Here is a 17,343-nt window from a genome sequence, read left to right on the forward strand (position 1 = left end):
TTGTTGAAAGCAGTAGAAAAAAGTATAAAAGATAGATGAATACCAGACAGTTTGCGACAAAGTAGAATAAATTTAATTTATAAAGGTGAGGGGAAGAAAGATAGAATTGACTCGTATAGACCGTTGACCATTATATTGGTAATATACAGGGTAGCAATGCAGGCAATCAAGTTAAAGCTTCAAGCATGGTCAGAGAATAATGGCATTTTGGGAGAACTTCAGAATGCCTTCAGAATAAGTAGGCATTTGGATGATAACTTATTTGTCCTTACTCAGTGCATTGGAATATCAAGAGTTGAAAGGAGACAGTTATGTGTGGCCTTTTAGACATTACAGAAGCGTATGGCAATGTAGACTGCAACATTTTGTGGGATATTCTGGAAAGGGAAGGCTGAGGCGACGATATCTACAGCTTTTGAAAGAGATTTACCTAGAAAATATCGTTTGCGTTGAATGGGAAGGGATGAGGAGCAAGGAGAAAGTTCATATCAACAAAGGACTGAGGCGGGGGTGCCCTTTATCCCCACTGCTATTTATGATGTACATGGTGAGGATGGAGATGAGAAGGAAGTAATATCGGGTTCAATCTCATACAAACAGACGGGTACAGTAGTTGAGCAGCAGCTCCCAGGTTTATTTTATGCGGATGACATTGTGTTGCTAGCTAACAAGCAAAGTGATTTGCAACATCTGGCTAATATCTGTGGACAGCAAGGCGATAAGTTAGGCCTGAAGTTTAGCATTAAGAAATCAGGTGTTATGGTATTCAATGAAAACAGCAAACAGACAGTGACAATGCACAGCCAGGAAATACCTCGGATAAGAGAATATAAATACCTTGGTATATGGATAAATGAAGGCGATATATGGAAACACAGGATAAAGCAATAACAGTAAAGGTGAAGAGAAATGCAGCCATAATGAAGCACAGAGCGCTATGGGGATACAATAGGTACGAGGTGCTCTGGGGTATGTGGAAAGGTGTAATGGTTCCAGGACTTACTTTTGGAAATAAGGTTGTTTGCTTGAAATCAGGGGTACAATCAGGACTCGATGGGAACCAAAGGTCAGTGGGACGCCTCGCATTGGCCGCTCACGGGAAGACTACAAATGAAGCTGTGCAGGGTGATATGGGCTTGACTAGTTCTGAAGTGAGGGAAGCTCGCAGTAAAATTGAGTATGAAGAATGGCTGAGGAATATGGAAGATAGTAAATGGGCTGGGAGAGTGTTCAGGTATCTGTACAGGAAAAACATTGAATCACAGTGGAGGAAAAGAACTAGGAAGCTTACCAGCAAGTACGCGGCATGTAGGGTGAGCAACACAGCAACAAAGAATGTCAAGCGGAAAGTCAGAGAGGCTGAAATAATCTTATGGGTGGCGGCAATGGAAACGAAACCTGCCATGAGTAACTACCGTAAAAACCGGAATATAGGTCGAACTTTTTTTCAAAAACCCATCGCGAAAAGTCGACCCTCGACTTATATACCGGACATTGGCGGAAAAACTACGGAAGTCTTGCAACAATGGGCGGATAAAGTAAACAGCCGCCTTCGCCATCGCCATCAGCAGCATGGCGGCGTGGCGACGCTGTGGCACCTGTGACACCGGCATTTTGCGTTTCCATTGTCGCAAAGTTATATTAATTAAAGGCTGCACTTTCATTTTGTTTCAAAATGAGCGGGAGCGGAAGCCGACGTCAATTCACCGTCGCCTTCAAGAAAAAGGCGATTGAGTACGCGGAAGCCCACGGCAACCTGGCGGCACAGCGCGAACTTGAAGTATCCGAAAAGAGCATTCGGTAGTGGCGGAGGCAAAAGCAACGTATTACAACTTGCAGCAACCAAAAGAAAACGTCATTTCGTGCCGGATCGCAGTGGACTGCAGAACTGGAAGGTAAGGTTGCGGAGTCCGTCCGCGAGCTGCGTGTAAGATCGCTGCCTGTGACTGCCGAATGCATCCGTTTGAAAGCGGTAGAGATCGCACGCGCCTACGGACTGGGCAGCGAGAAGCACTCGTCATCCGACTCTGATCAAAGGCGTTGCTCTGATTCGGAGTAGCGCTTGCGCACTTCGTGCCCTTCTGTGTACTGTACACCCGACGAACTTTTAACAGTATCGCGCGACCATCGACCCGAGTGTTTGTCAGCACCTTATCATCACGGCACGGAGCGGCGAAATAGCGAAAGTAAGGGCATGTGTACACATGCGCGTATCTCGTTTGTTTCGCTGCTCAGCGCCATTAATAAGGTGTTCACAAGCACGCGTGTCGATGATCGCGCGAAACCGCTAAAAACTTGGCCGGGTGCACATGCGAGCAGCATTTAAATAAATACTGTCACCATTGTGCAACCCCCCGAGTCGCATTTGTTTCAAGGTAAGGGTGTCATGTCTTTCGGTACTTTTGCCATTGAAAAGGATATTTTTTTTTTTCATTTTGAGGATTCGTTAGTTGGGGGATCGACCTATATTCCGGTCCGACCTATAGTCCGGTTTTTACGGTACTTAGGGAGGAAGAGGGGATCAGAACTAACCTTCTTGTTTCTTGACAGAAAGGGCTGAAATTTGGCACACACACTGCACATTGCGATAAAGAGACAAATCTAAAATTTCATAAAGATATCTTCATTAGTTTTTGTTTTATAACAATTTATAAGTTCCTTGCTTGTGGAAAGCCTGGCACATTAACGAAACACGATAGGGAGTTGGGAATACTTCGCATGTTTGCCCAAATGTCTAATCTACACCAAGACAGTGTTCGATTTTTCTTTAGTGCACTATTTTTTTGCTCAACATAACATGCACATGACTATGCTTCACTGCGTGGAGCCATGTAGTTATTGTGAAATTGTTAAATAATGGAAAGATAAAGAAACATTTCAAGTCTGTCTTTAAGTACAGCACAGCTTATGGATCACAGCAAAGCAAACTGGACCGAAATCGTTCCAGCCATTGTTGTTCTATGCTTTCCACGAGCGAGGTGATTGACAAAAAAAAAACGCAATTGAGAAAACTGGCTGCAAAGTTTTAAAAGCACTGCAAATTTATTGAAAAGCACCAGGGCTGTAATATTTTGAATTGTTGCTGTCAGGCATCGTCTTACACCTTTGCCTCTTTGTTTGGCGGGCTTTGGATGCCTTCTTCAGGCGTTCTTTATCCTTTTCTTGAGTCCTCTGGACGGCAAGGGCACCAGGATGTACACCCAAGGTAGCACGCATTTCCGAGTAAGCTCTTTGGCTCCCTGAATTATATCTCACAACTGCCTCGTTTGCTGCTGTCTCTACCGCAAAACATGAGGCATGCTCGTCCTTTGACAATGTTGACCAAATAACTGAGTGCAAGCTTTCAGCTGCATTCTGGGTCCTTCCACCCTTGCAGTGCTCCAGCAAGTAGACTTCTGAAAGACGTTGATACAAAGGCAGCATGGCTTGGGCAACTCTGCTCATAAGCTTGTATTTGTGAGCAGGCGGTGCTTCTTTTTTCGCTTCTGCTGCTCTCTGCTCACACCAGCTGAAAGGGCCAGGGGCACAGCTCATGGTGGGGGTCACTGTCGGTACATGTAACGTGATAATACATGGCCATGACAGCTTTCTGCATTGCAGCAACATCGTTAGTATTCTTGCTGATAGCCAGGCTATAGTAGTTGGTGAGCTTTTTTATCAACTGTTGTGTGAGCCCACCTTTGGCACCCAGTGGTTCTTCTTTCTTGGCCTTGCTCACAATGGAGCGATGGCCAGTGGCCATTCTTTTTTTCACCTGGTTTATGCAGTCTTCTCTTGTGACTGCTATAAACCCGTATGGCTGCTCATCTTGCAACGCCTGGGAAACACGGCTGTCTCCATCAGAGACGACTGCAGTATATCACAGGTCGTTCTTAGCCAAGGAATGGCCAAAAAGCTGCAATGTGGCCTCCACTTCCATTCGCCCAGAGCCAACTGGTTCTGTTATGCATCCAACCCCAACGTGGGAGCCATGACCGCGCATGAGCCAAGTGCCATCATAAACAACAATCACATTTTTAGTGAAGCCAACCTCCATCTCGCTGTACACCTTCACAGCAGCTGCAGCATCCATAAAGATGTTGTTGGCAGCCTCCTCTGCAGCAGGCTTGAACAGCCCCTTCAAGTGGACCTGGAATGTTTTGTGGTGTAAACCACGATAGGACACATTCATTGTGGCCCAGAAATCGTTCAGAGCTGTCTGCCCTTCCCCTATTGCTTGAACAGCTTGCATTGAGCGAATGTCCACATCAAACACTCTTGCACTTTCCTTCCTTTGAGAAGACCACTGGGACTCAATAGGGCCACAAGTAGTGCATGACAGCACCATTTTCACTGCCAGACCGAGCCTAGTATCGCAGTGTACACCCACAGAACACTGTTGGCATCTTGGGCACAGAGTTTTAGCGATCAAAGTGTTCATCGCGGTAACCTGCACAATAATGAACTCACTGTCACAAGGAGCCGAAATTTTTTCTTGGCCTTGCTGGTCCATCAAACTGAACTTCCGCTCAGTTGCGGACACTGCGTGAAGGGAGTTGCAAACGTTGCATGCCTGCGCTTCTGCCGTCACCGCTGACACGAAACGCAGCTCGAGGTGCATCTGAATCGTGTGACGTTTGGGCAACGATGCCTCTGGTGAACCTTGAGTCACCATACTGTAGCTCGTCGATGGTTGGAGCTCACTCGCAGGCTTTGTCCCTGTCACACGATGCCTCGGAAACAGGGTACGCCGTCTCTGCCGGTGATGGTGACCATCGACTTGCGTTGCCTCCTACAACACGACCTCGGTTGCTGACTCGGGCGGCTGTACGCACAGGTGCGAGAGTCTCCGTTGGCATGCTTCCGGTGGCTTGGTTATCAGTGTCGATGGCACAGGGCAATTGTCGGCGTCGCTGCTGGAATCGCATGGTGCAAGATGACGCGGCATGTTATCCGCATTTTCAGTCGGGTGCTCGGCTTCTCCTGCTTGCCGCAGTCTTTTTCTCGCCATAGGAGGCTTGTGCTTCCGTTTTCCGAAGGCGTGCTTCGTCAAAAATTTCTTTTCGAATGAGCGACGATTCATCACTGACCTGGGAGCTTTCAGAAATCCAAATTCTGCGAGTGTCGGATCAAGAATGACGCCGACGTGGTTTGCAAAGCAGACAATTATGGTCCGCTGCGGTTGCCAGCTTGCCCACTACCGCAGCAGCGACCAATGGCAAGACGCCTTTCAGCACGGGAACCAATCGGAGGCCCGCTTTTGTCGTAGGGCCAGTGTGACCAACTCTAGCAGACCCGTGGTTCTTTTGTGTTTGTTACAAAATGGCGATGACCAAAGAATTCAGAAACTGAATGACAGAACTTTGAGCTTTCGAACGATATCAAGATGGCGGCGTACGGTGGCGGGAAAGACAAGGCATAACGAACTGCTCCGTGAACTGCTATGATTTTACGCGATTTAAAATTGTTTTCTTGCCCTGCGCACTGATAAACTAATTTTTTCGGGCACTTTTAGTGTGTTTTCAGCCAAACCATTTTGATACAACGCAGATTAGGCGTTGCAGATACCGAAATGTGTCGTTGCCAAAAATCTATTTTTCTTTCTTTTTTTCTGATTTTCGCGATCTGATCCCTGCGTCCCCCCTTAAGAGGAATAAATGAAACCAGGAAAGGAACAATTAATGATAACTCAAAGGGAAGCTCATTACTTTTCGAAGTGAGATCAGAAGAACACGCACCATAAAGCGAGATATAAGAAGGAAGAAGAAGCACGTGCTTGCTGCGGTAAAGCTAGGGAAACGATGGAGCATGTTTTATTAGAATGTCCAGCGCTAGATTTAGGCACCATTGGCATGCTTGAAGCCCTTGGGTTCAGCGAGAGCAGGGGGAAAGTAAACATGTCCGCAGTAGGGGGAGATCAGTAAGAGGCGCTTGAAAGATTGGTGGAAGAAAAGTAGGGAAAGGACAAACGGAGGCATACAAAACAAAGTTCGCAATAGGGGTTCAGAAACTTCGGTTATGGGAATTCATGGTAGGTTTTTTTTTCCCTTTTCTTTCTTTATTATTTTTCTTTCTTTTTTAACATAGGTAGGACATTAGGCAATAAAATAACAAAAGCTTGGTGGCACAACCCACCGCCCCGTTCCAAAGGGGACGCTCATAACACCCATCCATCCATCCATCCATCCATCCAGTTAGGGATAAGCTTGCGCATGTCTCGATTTCTGGCGTGCGTCTTGGCTGTGGCTGTGCACGGTTGTTAGCGCAGCTGAGTGCACATGGAGACGCGCACCCTGCTTTAAGCTCAGACCACACGTACGCTTGTGGACACGTGCAAGCTCGTGTCTACGGGCCTTGCTCCTGCCGCGCCTCGTGGAGAATGGTGGTTTGCATCCACAAAGATGCGCTTCCATGCGCGTGACAGCATGCGTTCACTGGGCTCACTCATAGACGCCACTTTGTACTTTGTTATTGACAGTGTTTCAAAATGCTTCTATATCTGTAAACGTAATTGTTATATTTTTAGAGCTATTAGATCAGCACAAAAAGGATAGATTAAGCACTTTCTTGCATGATATAAATCTGCTTCACTGAGAGTTGAGTTAACTGCGCCGTAGCTGCACAGCCAGGCGCGCCGATGCAAGGCAGCCCAAGTGTGTGATAACAGAGAGCAGCTGTTTACCGAGACCGCGCCGCGTTTTGACACGTACAAACCCTGCCGTACTGCCTGCGCACGTGTGCTTGCGCACATGCAAGCTTGTGCGCCTCCGCAAGCGTACGTGTGGTGTGCGCTGTAGAGGTAATCTGCTGCATGTGCAAAGAGTGGGCATGCCGAGGCAGCGTGTCATCATGTAAGCGGTCTTCCGGCGAACTTAGTATGGGAGATAGCCTAATCTCGAGTTGCGGGGGCCTATTTGAGCGAAAGGCAGAGGAAGCATTCGCTCTCCGCTGCCGGCGCTTTTCATAGTAGCGTCATCCCAGTCCAGGCGACGCTATCAGCTGCGAGGATGGAGTGCACAAGAAAGTGTGGCTGGCTTCGTTTAATTCATAACGCCGATGTGAAGATATCGTTGACGTGGCATGAAACCGTATCATTCATTGGGAACTCCCAAATTCATCAGAATGAATTGTTTTCTCATTAAAGTTTGCTTTTTTCAATGGCCTGATAATTCGAAAAATTCTGCGGCCCCTTTCCTTGTAAGAAAAATCGATCGGCTACTGTACTTATTTGCATAAGATGTCGAATTTCGATACAATGGAATTTTATTAAAACGAAGCAAATTACTGATTTTACAGACTTCGTTATATCGAGGTTTAACTGTATATTTGAAAAATGGAATGTTAGATATTCGATTTGCAAATCGAATTATTCAAACAATAACTGTTTGATTGATACGCACACCCCTATTTTTAAGTTTTCGAGAATTTTTAAATATTGCCTGTTGTAGATAGCATAATTCAAGTACTTGAGCAGTATTATTCAGAAAAGTGGACACATGCACCAGAAATCGAAACAGATATCCAACTAATTAAGAACATTAACTCATTTTTAGCTCAGTTACTTACTTTACGTCACATATAGCACTTTATGAATTATAGCCAGTGAGTTTGCAAGGCGTATCCACCTAGAGTGAATTTCCGGAATGACACTGGTGTGGAGATACACGCCATCAAACTCACCGTAAACTGTTGTACCACTTACTTTTTTAAAAATATGCTCTTTTATGCATTGAAGCACAAAAGTAACTGGAAAGCCCATGTATTTCATCTGACACTTTAGGAAATATCGCGAAACTGGTGTCATCCAAGAAATTCATTTCAGGTGGATACATCTGGAAAAATCACCAGTTACAATTCATGTTTTAGTATGTGCCGTGAACTAATTAAGAAGTTAATTAGTTGAATATGTGTTTTGATTTCTTCTGCGAGTAATGTCTGCCTCTTTGAACAATCCAGCTCGAGGGCAAGAATTATTGTATCTGCCACAGGCGATATTTAAAAATATTAAAAAGAGAGTGTCTCGCTTGGCAGTGGAGCTCTCCTCCTGAAATCATAGGTTAGCGGCACTGAAATATTTCTATCTCGGCTATTAATGAGCCGATTTGAAACATTTTTGCGGCAGAACGCTTCCTAGAGGACACAACAACTTCCAGCATATAACTGAAGTTTGCTGTGTGGCCTGGAGAGGGGCCCTTAAAAAGGGACGATGGGGGAGTAAAGGCGTACACGAGTTAGCAAATTGTATACTGGCATGAAACAGTGCTGAAATCTTTAAAACATAATGCAACCTGGCACAATTGTCAGTGCCAAGCAAACTTACAAAAGCATTTTGATTATGCACTTTCAGTTTGCACTTCCTTCAATACTGCATTTTGTTTGAGGCCTGCAAAATTTGCCTTCATTAGCGGCTTCTCTGCAAGCTGCACCACACTGACGTAAAGCCACGTCTGAAGACATATTTGTGAATAACTCGGTAGCTGACTACGTGCTGAATTTCTGACCTGCTGCTTCTGATTGCCTGTATATGCAGGCATGTACATTGATATTATAGTTGTCCATTGCCCGGATGTGTTTGCCTCTCAGTAACTGGTGCCTATATCACTCATAGTGGAAATCACAGTGAATGCTTATTTAGTAATGGTCATAAATGTCTATGCAGGGACGTCAACAGCCTGGCAACATTACACCTCAGCCACCTCACGGCGTTCCATCGCACAATGGCAGCTACTATTCTGAGCAGGTACGTACATGGTGCAATCGCATATTGTCAGACTTGGTACAGGCTGTTTCATTTGCTGTACAAGGACAACTAGACCATAATCCTGGGCCTGGACTTTGTGACAGCTGATTTGCTTTTTCTTTTTGTCTTTATTGTAACACCTGCCCACTGACCACTACAGCACCACTACCATTCGTTGCCACAAGTGTGAGAGTCCACTTATAACAATACCATATGTAATAAATAAATCGGTTATAACGATATATAACTTATGCATTATGGCTATGAGAAAAAAAAACATACACAGCGATGTGTTATTCACCGTATATTGGATATAACAATCAAAATCGTGCCATCTGGACGGCATTTTCCATAATTGTGTCATTTGTGTTGCTTAGTGCGCCTGCGCCCCCCCTCACCTGTGCCTGCGCCCCACCCTGCGCCTGAAAACTTCTTCTTTTTAGATTCTTTGTCGATCTTATGAAACTTGCAGAGTTTATGTATTTCAGTGTGCTAGTTTTAAATATTTAATCCAGTTTTCTTGCAGAGTAAAAACTATCCAGAAATTGAAGAAATACAGCTTTATTCATAATTTGCTTGGGGGTGAGCTATCTACCAAACTATACATGGCATAATAAATATCGACATATGAGAATGATCTGGAACAAAGAATGCAAATAAGCAAGTATGGTGTTCTAACCCAATTTTATATCAATAGAGAACATTGCAAACTTCAGTGAGAGAAATCCATCTAACTGCTAAAAAAAACAAAAAAAATTCTAATAAATTCAACATTATTTTGCGTATTTGCACTCTATGCAGCTTTGCCTTTCTGAAAAAAAAAAAAGAATTGTAGTGATAGCCCAAGCAGAGATAATGAACCTCCAATACGGCATCATCATCAAAATTGTGGTTTTGAGAAAATGGCACCAAAGGCCATCAGTAGGCACTAGGTATAATTCATGGCCGTTTGGCTGTTGCCGGTTGACGACATAGCATACACTGCGAGTATGTTCACATCAAAAGGATTACACATTTTCCGGCCCTCAATTCCCCACGAGCTTCATCCCTATGCAACTTCACCGCAGATCTCGCAAACCACAGTCAGTTTAGTAGCGAGACCGTAATCCTGATCGCTCCGCACCAGCTACGCAGAACCACCGCAAGTACAGTAGAATCTCGTTACAACGAACTTCACGGAACCGCTGAATTTAATTTGTTAATTTGAATTATCGTAGTGCTGAAAAACCAATATTTTCATGTCAGTAATGTAACACAACAACGAAAATTACATACCCTTGCAGCAGATGCGTGTGTTTGTACTTAAATAATAAACGAGAACACTGGGCACAGTTTAATTACAATTTATTGCTTGAAGAAGTCTGTAATCTTCTTCTGGCGAGTAGACGGCAAGCACTGCAGGACGAACGCCTCCACGTCTTCGACCTTCCTCTGAACGTCATTGGGGACATCTTTACAGCGCCCGAGGAATGATCGCATCTTTTCTAGAAAAACTAAAACATCCGAGCTGGAAACAGTCTCTTCCTCTTCATGTGTTGATCCAGTGTCGGCATAGTTCACTACGGAAATCTTCTTGCTCACGCACTTTATGCGACTCGAGACTCATTCAGAGTCTGATTGCGAAGGCACCACTGGTGCCATTTGTCGCAGTGTGCCAGTAAGCTCACAAGAAAGAGTTCTTGGAGTCAGCAGAGCGCTGTCTGGAACGCAAACTGAACAAACAAGCACAGAATAGTGGAACGGTGTCCGAAAGGCAAACTCAACAAACAGAACAGCGAGAGCAGGTCATGTGTGAGATAGCGGGAATAAGATGTGATGATTGCGATGTTGATGTGATCTTTAATTCAGGCAAAGCTTCCAAGATCAGCTTTTGCAGTTAAATCTCTGAGGCGTAGTGCTGCGACCAAGGCAAGGCCTCGGGATTACTGTCTAATGTAATCTCCGAGGCCGCACTTGATGTCTCAGGTCTTTAAGGCCATACTTGATGTCTTGTCGAGGTTGCCAAAGGAGATAATGTCAGCAGAGTCGGTGTGCACTACAGCCACAAACGGAGTTCGGATAATCGAATGTAAAGCTGGCGGCTGTCCGAAATATTGGTCATCTTTACACATTAAGTCTATGGGGCCATTGGTGGTGCCGCGAAGCTGCCCGAATTACTGAACATGTCTGGATTATCGGTATCCGATTTATCGTTCGGCAACTGTACTACCATTTATGTCCATATATCTCTACATGCTTTGAAGATATTGTCGTGCCAGTACAGTAAAACCTCTTTAAACCGCACCAGCTTAAACAGTAGTTTCGTTTTAAAGTAGTAAAGTCAAATCCCCGACTCAGCGACCATTGAACATAACGTGTTTTGTATCCGCTTAAACCGTACCAGCTTATTGCATACGTATCAGTTAACACGTAGTGTTTCCACTTTTCGTCGCGCGTACCCCACGTCGTCTCCATCGAGCAGCCTGGCAGAACAACAAGCCTCAGAGATCAGCACAACGGCCTCCAAGCGCCCTGTGCATTTGCGCGTGAAGCCAACGCCACATCAACATCATTTTGGCGCCGTGCCAAAGAGCATTGTGGCGTCGTGCAAGCGAGAACTTGTGTCATGCCGAAACTCTGATAAAAAAGACTCCGGGTGCTCAGCATAGAAGAAAAAAGTCGCCGCTGGCATGCGACACAGCACTGAAGTGCCGTGCGTTGGCTGAGAGTATGTCAGGACAGTTCAGGTTGACTTACAAGCCGTTGAGAGAGAATCTCAATTGTGACAGAATTCGGGCCTCATGCCACTGAGCTTGTTATCAATTGATAGAAATAGCTCACATTCGAAAATATTTGCTTCTGTGCACATCTCTTTTTTATTCGTATTTGAGGATGTTCGACTCGATTTGCAATTTCTTTCGAAGACATTTTATTTGCTGTGCTTATTACTAACCCCTCCTTTCTATTCTCTTTTTGAATAACATAAACACTACTCCTTAGTATTCAAACTTAATTAAGTTGTTTTTGTTATTTATTTTTTATTTCTTTATTTTTTCATATGCTTACTAGAGAGTGACAGTATCGGGCGATGTGGTTTCAGCCCGCCTTGACATAAAACATAGTTCTACGTCACTCAGGGAATTTTGCAAAGGCACTCAGGGAAAACCGGGAAAACTCAGGGAATTTGGAAATGTCATCTTGGTCGACACTCTGAAATAAATACTGCTTGTTTTTTCCCCTTTCATCGCACTCTCTCAGAGTTCCTTTTTTGAAAGGTAAGTGGGTGATCTCATGCTATTTCGGTTAAGCAGTACTACCGTTTAGTACATACTTTTTCCGAGCTCCGGCCAACTACGGTTTAACAAGGTTTTACTGTACTCCGATGAAGAAGAGGACAACGTGAGTAGGCATGAGCATTTTTGTCAAGGTGCAGTGAAGAAGAAGAAGTCGCAGTTACACTTGGTATTAAAAAGGCGACCCGCCGCTGTGCCTCCTGAATAGCGCTCTACGACCCCCGTTTTTGACGATGCGACACTGGTGGAGGTGCTGGAGCCTGCAACTCCATGCGGCCAACCCCTGTTCGGAGCCGTACCTCCAGTCCACCGTTTGAGTTGGCAGCTGCTCGGCCTCACCGACATGGCTACATCATTGGCGGTTCTCCCTCCTCCATAGACGGCACCTAGCCTTTCCCAAATGACTCTTGAACACCCTTGCATCCCTGACATCTTCCACGGCGAAGCTTTTGAAGATGTCGAGGACTGGCTTGACCAGTCTGAACGCGTTGTTCTATTAAATCGCTGGAACGACCAACAAAGACTCACCCATGCTTATTTCACGCGTGAAAACAGCGCTCGTACATGGTACGCGAACAGGGAAGGGAGCTTCCAAATCTGAAGTAATTTTCGTTGTCGGCTCCTTGATACATTCTTGAGCTCGTACCAGCGAGATTACACGCAACAACTTATTGAGGCTAGGGTACCGAAACCCAATGAAACCGTCGCCATGTATGCGGAAGATATGGCCCGTCTGTTTCGCCAAGCTGACCCCGATATGACAGAGGCAAAAAAAGGCTCGCCACCTCATGCGGGCAATTAAGGAACCTCTGTTTGCCGGTCTTGTACGAAATCCACCAACAACAGTCGGCGAATTCATCAAGAAAGCAACTGTCATCAAGCGGCCACTTCAGCAACGTTGCCGCCACTTCGACCACCAGCCATACAACACACCAATAAGCTCCGCAGCTCAGATTGTTGACCACACTTCTTTATGGGACATGATTCGTGACATCCTGCGGGAAGAGCTGCGAGCCCTCGGAACTCCTCCTATGGGGTCGCCAGTCATTTCTGTTGCCGAAGTCGTGTGCCAGGAGTTGGGGCAAGCCTTCTCCTGCCCCATGTCCAGAAACACGTCTGCCGACCTATGCTGACATAGTCCGACGTCCTCCCCCTTCACCCCCGGTAGCACCATTTCAGCCACAGACCGCTCCCGTGCCGTGGTGGCAACGGGAGTCTGTGAGACAACCTCCAGTTCGGCGTATTGACTTGTGGTGCACAGCTGACTGTCGACCACTCTACTACCACTGCGGCGAACCAAGCCACATTGCCAGCTACTGCCACCATCCCGACACTGGAGTTGGCTACTTTCACTTGCCACTTTCGTGCACTTCGACGACCATCGCGCCCCGCGCAGTGATGAGCTGTCGACCAGCCAGGCAGCTTCACCACATTGTCGCTGGCAGTCCCCGTCACCTGCGCGTTACACTTCCCCAAGCCGTCAGAGTTTCACCACTGATGTCGGCAGGGGTGGTTGCTCCCCTATTCCGCACCGGGGTAACTAACAGCAGTGACCTCCGTGGGGAAGGTTGCCCTGTGTCGAGACACCAAAAATACACCCCAACGCTTTCCACGAAGGCGACATGACGACTACGACTACCCACTCCGACGAAGACGATATGACGACGACGAATACTCACACCAACGACATTGCCTATGCCGATCTCATTATTCTGGTGGATGGACATCACGTCACCGCACTTGTTGACACTGGCGCAGACTTCTCGATTATGTGGCAAGAGCTGGCTGGCCGAATTAGGAAAGTGAAGAAGCTGTCAACAGGGCCCCACATCAGTAGTGCCGAGGGTCAGCTAATGACACCAACAGGAATATGTGCTGCCCGAATTCACATCGGTAATTCCAGTTTTGTTGCCATTTTTGTCATTCTCCCCGATTGCTGCAAAGTCCTCATTTTGGAAATGGATTTTCTGCGAAATCACGGCACAGTCATAAACATTCCGGAAGGTATGGTGACATTTTCTGCCAGCCCACACGGCGACACAATGAATGACGGGCAACATGAGCGTTTGTGAATCGCCGACGATGTAACCATTCAGCCGCGATCCTGCCGCCTTGTATCTGTATCATGCAAGAAGCCCTACCACGGGGATTTGATCACGGAGCAAATCATTGCACTATTGCTTGCACAAGGCGTTTCCATTGCTAGAGGCGTACTCGACATGACTCATGGGCATGCGGAAGTCCTTCTCGCGAACTTCGGCAACAATGCCATCACATCCAGAAGGGAACCGCAATTTCGTACTGCGACGACATTCAGGTTACAGGTTGTTTTGCTCTACAAGCAACGACCGTCCCGCCCTCGACTCCTTTGTCTGGCGACGTCAGCTTCACCCTGTCACCATCTGAGCAGCAGCGCCTATTGGAGCTGATACGCCAGTTCAGATTGTTTTTTGACTATGTGAAAGGTCACACAAACACCACTGACCAAGCACCATATCATCACGGATAATACTACGTGGCCGATTCGACAAAATCCCTACCATATAGCTCCAAAGGGGAACGCAAGGAGATTCAAAAGCAAGTGGAGAAGATGCTCGAGGATGATGTGGTACCGCCTTCGAAAAGTCCCTGAGCGTCACCTGTGGTGTTAGTCAAAAAGAAAGACGGCAGTTTGCGATTCCGCATCGATTACCGCAAATTAAACCAGTTCACGAAGAAAGATGTCTATCCGCTGCCACGCATCGACAATTCGGTGGACAGGCTGCAGCATGCACATTATTTTTCATCAATAGACCTATGAAGCGGGTATTGGCAGATCGAGGTCAATGAGAGAGATCGTGATAAAACTGCCTTTGTGTCCCTCGATGGTCTTTACGAATTTGAGGTCCTTCCTTTCGGTTTGTGTTCAGTGCCTGCCACTTTTCAGCGTCCAATGGACACCGTACTATCAGGTCTGAAGTGGCAAACATGCTTGGTCTATCTAGACGACGCCATAGTGTTCTCAGCTACATTTGAGGAACACCTAAGCTGGTTACTCACTGTCCTCCAAGTCATACGCTTGGCTCGCCTGACGTTAAAGCCCAAGAAATGTCATTTTGGTATCAGTGAATTGTGCTTCCTTGGCCACATCGTCAGTCACAAGGGTGTGCGACCTGATCCAACCAAAATAGATGCTATTAACAAAGGGAAAAATCCGACATCCACCCGTTCGTAGCAATTGCTACAAAGGAAACCTATACGGGTTCCTCGAAAGAAAAGCCTCAGAATTGAAGAAAAATTCGTCCTGGTCCGGAACTCGAACCCGGGACCACCGCCTTTTCGGGGCAGCCGCTCTACCATCTGAGCTAACTAGGTGGCTAGCAGATGGCAGGGCGAAGTCGAATTTCTCGACAACACACGAAGCAAAGGCAAGTGTTTGAAGAAACACTTGCCACTTCTGAAGAAACACTTGCCTTTGCTTCGTGTGTTGTCGAGAAATTCGACTGCGCCCTGCCACCTGCTAGCCACCTAGTTAGCTCAGATGGTACGGCTGCGCCGGAAAGGCTGTGGTCCCGGGTTAGAGTCCCGGACCAGGACAAATTTTTCTTCAACTCTGAGGCTGTTCTTTCGAGGAACCCGTATGGGTTTTTTTCATAGCAATTGCTATGAACGGGTGGATGTCGGATTTTCCTCTTTATTAATTACTTCTCTCCACCTTGCGGGTTTTCGCAGAACTACTACGTCAAACACTTGCCTTTGCTTTGTGTGTTGTCGAGAAATTCGACTTCGCCCTGCCATCTGCTAGCCGCCTGGTTAGCTCAGATGGTAGAGCGGCTGCCCCGGAAAGGCAGTGGTCCCGGGTTCGAGTCCCGGACCAGGATGAATTTTTCTTCAACTCTGAGGCTTTTCTTTCGAGGAACCCGTATGGGTTTCCTTTGTAGCAATTGCTACGAACGGGTGGATGTCGGATTTTTCCCTTTATTAATTACTTCTCTCCACCTTGCGGGTTTCCGCAGAACTACTGCGTCAAAATAGATGCTGTGGCAAAGTTCCCCACACCATCCGACAAGGCAGTGAGGCGCTTCTTGGGGCTGCGCGCCTATTACCGATGCTTTATTACGAATTTTTCATGTATTGCTGCGCTGTTAACACGCCTGACACGAGAGAATGTTCCCTTTCTGTGGGGGGAAAATCAGCAAGTAGCATTTAGCAAACTATGCCAACGCCTGCAAACACCTCCTGTTCTGGCACACTTCAACCAATATATGCCTACAGCACTTCACACTGATGCAAGCAATGTTGGTCTGGGTGCCGTACTGGTGCAGTGGCAAGACAGCTCCGAAAAAGTAATCGCCTACGCTAGCCGAACTCTCTCTCATACGGAGGAAAACTACTCAACTACCGAGAAGGAATGCCTCGCCATGGTGTGGGCGGTTATCAAATTTCACCCGTATTTGTACGGCCGTTCATTCAAGGTTGTCGGTGATCATCACTCTCTTTGTTGGCTGGCTAACCTGAAAGATCCATCTGGCCATCTGGCATGCTGGTCTTAGGCTTCAGGAGTTCGACATGACCATCATTTACTAATCAGGAAAGAGGCAGACCGACGCCGACTGCCTCTCGCTGTCACCCGTCGAGTCCGCAGGTAATGATGCCGTAGACACGGACGCTGCATTTTTGGGCGTCGTCTATGTTGTCGCTATTTCACAGGAGCGGCGCCACAACCCAGAGCTGCTCCCACTCATTAATTTCTTGGAAGGCCAGAGTAAAGACATTCTGCAACTCTATACCAGGGAACTGCCGTCGTTTTGTCTCCGGAACAAAATGTTCTATATGAAGACTTTACTGCTAGTGGCAACACATACCTGCTTGTCGTACTGGCATCACTTCGAAAAGGACTACTAAAAGCATGGCACGATGAAACCACCGCAGGTAATCTAGGCTACATGAGAACATTGTCCCGACTCCAACGGAAGTACTACTGGCTTAAGCTACCCGCTACTGTAAAATGTCACGTACAAACATGTGCGGCTGCCAAAGACACAAAGCGCCTCCTGGCAAGCCTGCAGGTCTCTTACATCTGGTCGAGGTACGAGGCCAGCCATTTGCCCAAGTTGGAATGGATTTCCTGGGCCCATTTCCCACTTCTACAGCTGGCAACAGATGGATCATTGTTTCCACCGATTACCTGACGCGCTACGTGGAGACGAAAGCTACATAGCGGGGCACAGCTCTATTTTTCATTGCAAACGTCGTCCTTAGTCACGGCGCCCCAAAAGTAGTCATCACAGACAGGGAAACTGCCTTCACTGCCAAACTTCTTGACTCACTTCTAAGACTCAGTGGTACAAGCCATCGGAAAATGTCGACATG

The 17,343-nt window shown here is 46.6% G+C and overlaps 1 protein-coding gene and 1 non-coding gene across 2 annotated transcripts in view; both read left to right on the forward strand.

The window, feature by feature from the left end:
- Positions 1-17,343, forward strand: part of mbt (serine/threonine-protein kinase PAK mbt) — a 123,144-nt gene that overhangs the window by 47,741 nt on the left and 58,060 nt on the right. Inside the window, exon 5 of the mRNA XM_050180185.3 lies at positions 8,639-8,719. Within this exon, the coding sequence (XP_050036142.1) occupies positions 8,639-8,719 (81 nt within the window). The remainder of the gene's footprint in view (positions 1-8,638; positions 8,720-17,343) is intronic.
- On the forward strand, positions 15,778-15,851 carry TRNAS-GGA (transfer RNA serine (anticodon GGA)). The gene has a single exon. It is a non-coding gene; the product is annotated as a tRNA-Ser (tRNA).

Source organism: Dermacentor andersoni, chromosome 7, assembly GCF_023375885.2.
Source record: "Dermacentor andersoni chromosome 7, qqDerAnde1_hic_scaffold, whole genome shotgun sequence".
NCBI classification, from domain to species: Eukaryota; Metazoa; Arthropoda; class Arachnida; order Ixodida; family Ixodidae; genus Dermacentor; species Dermacentor andersoni.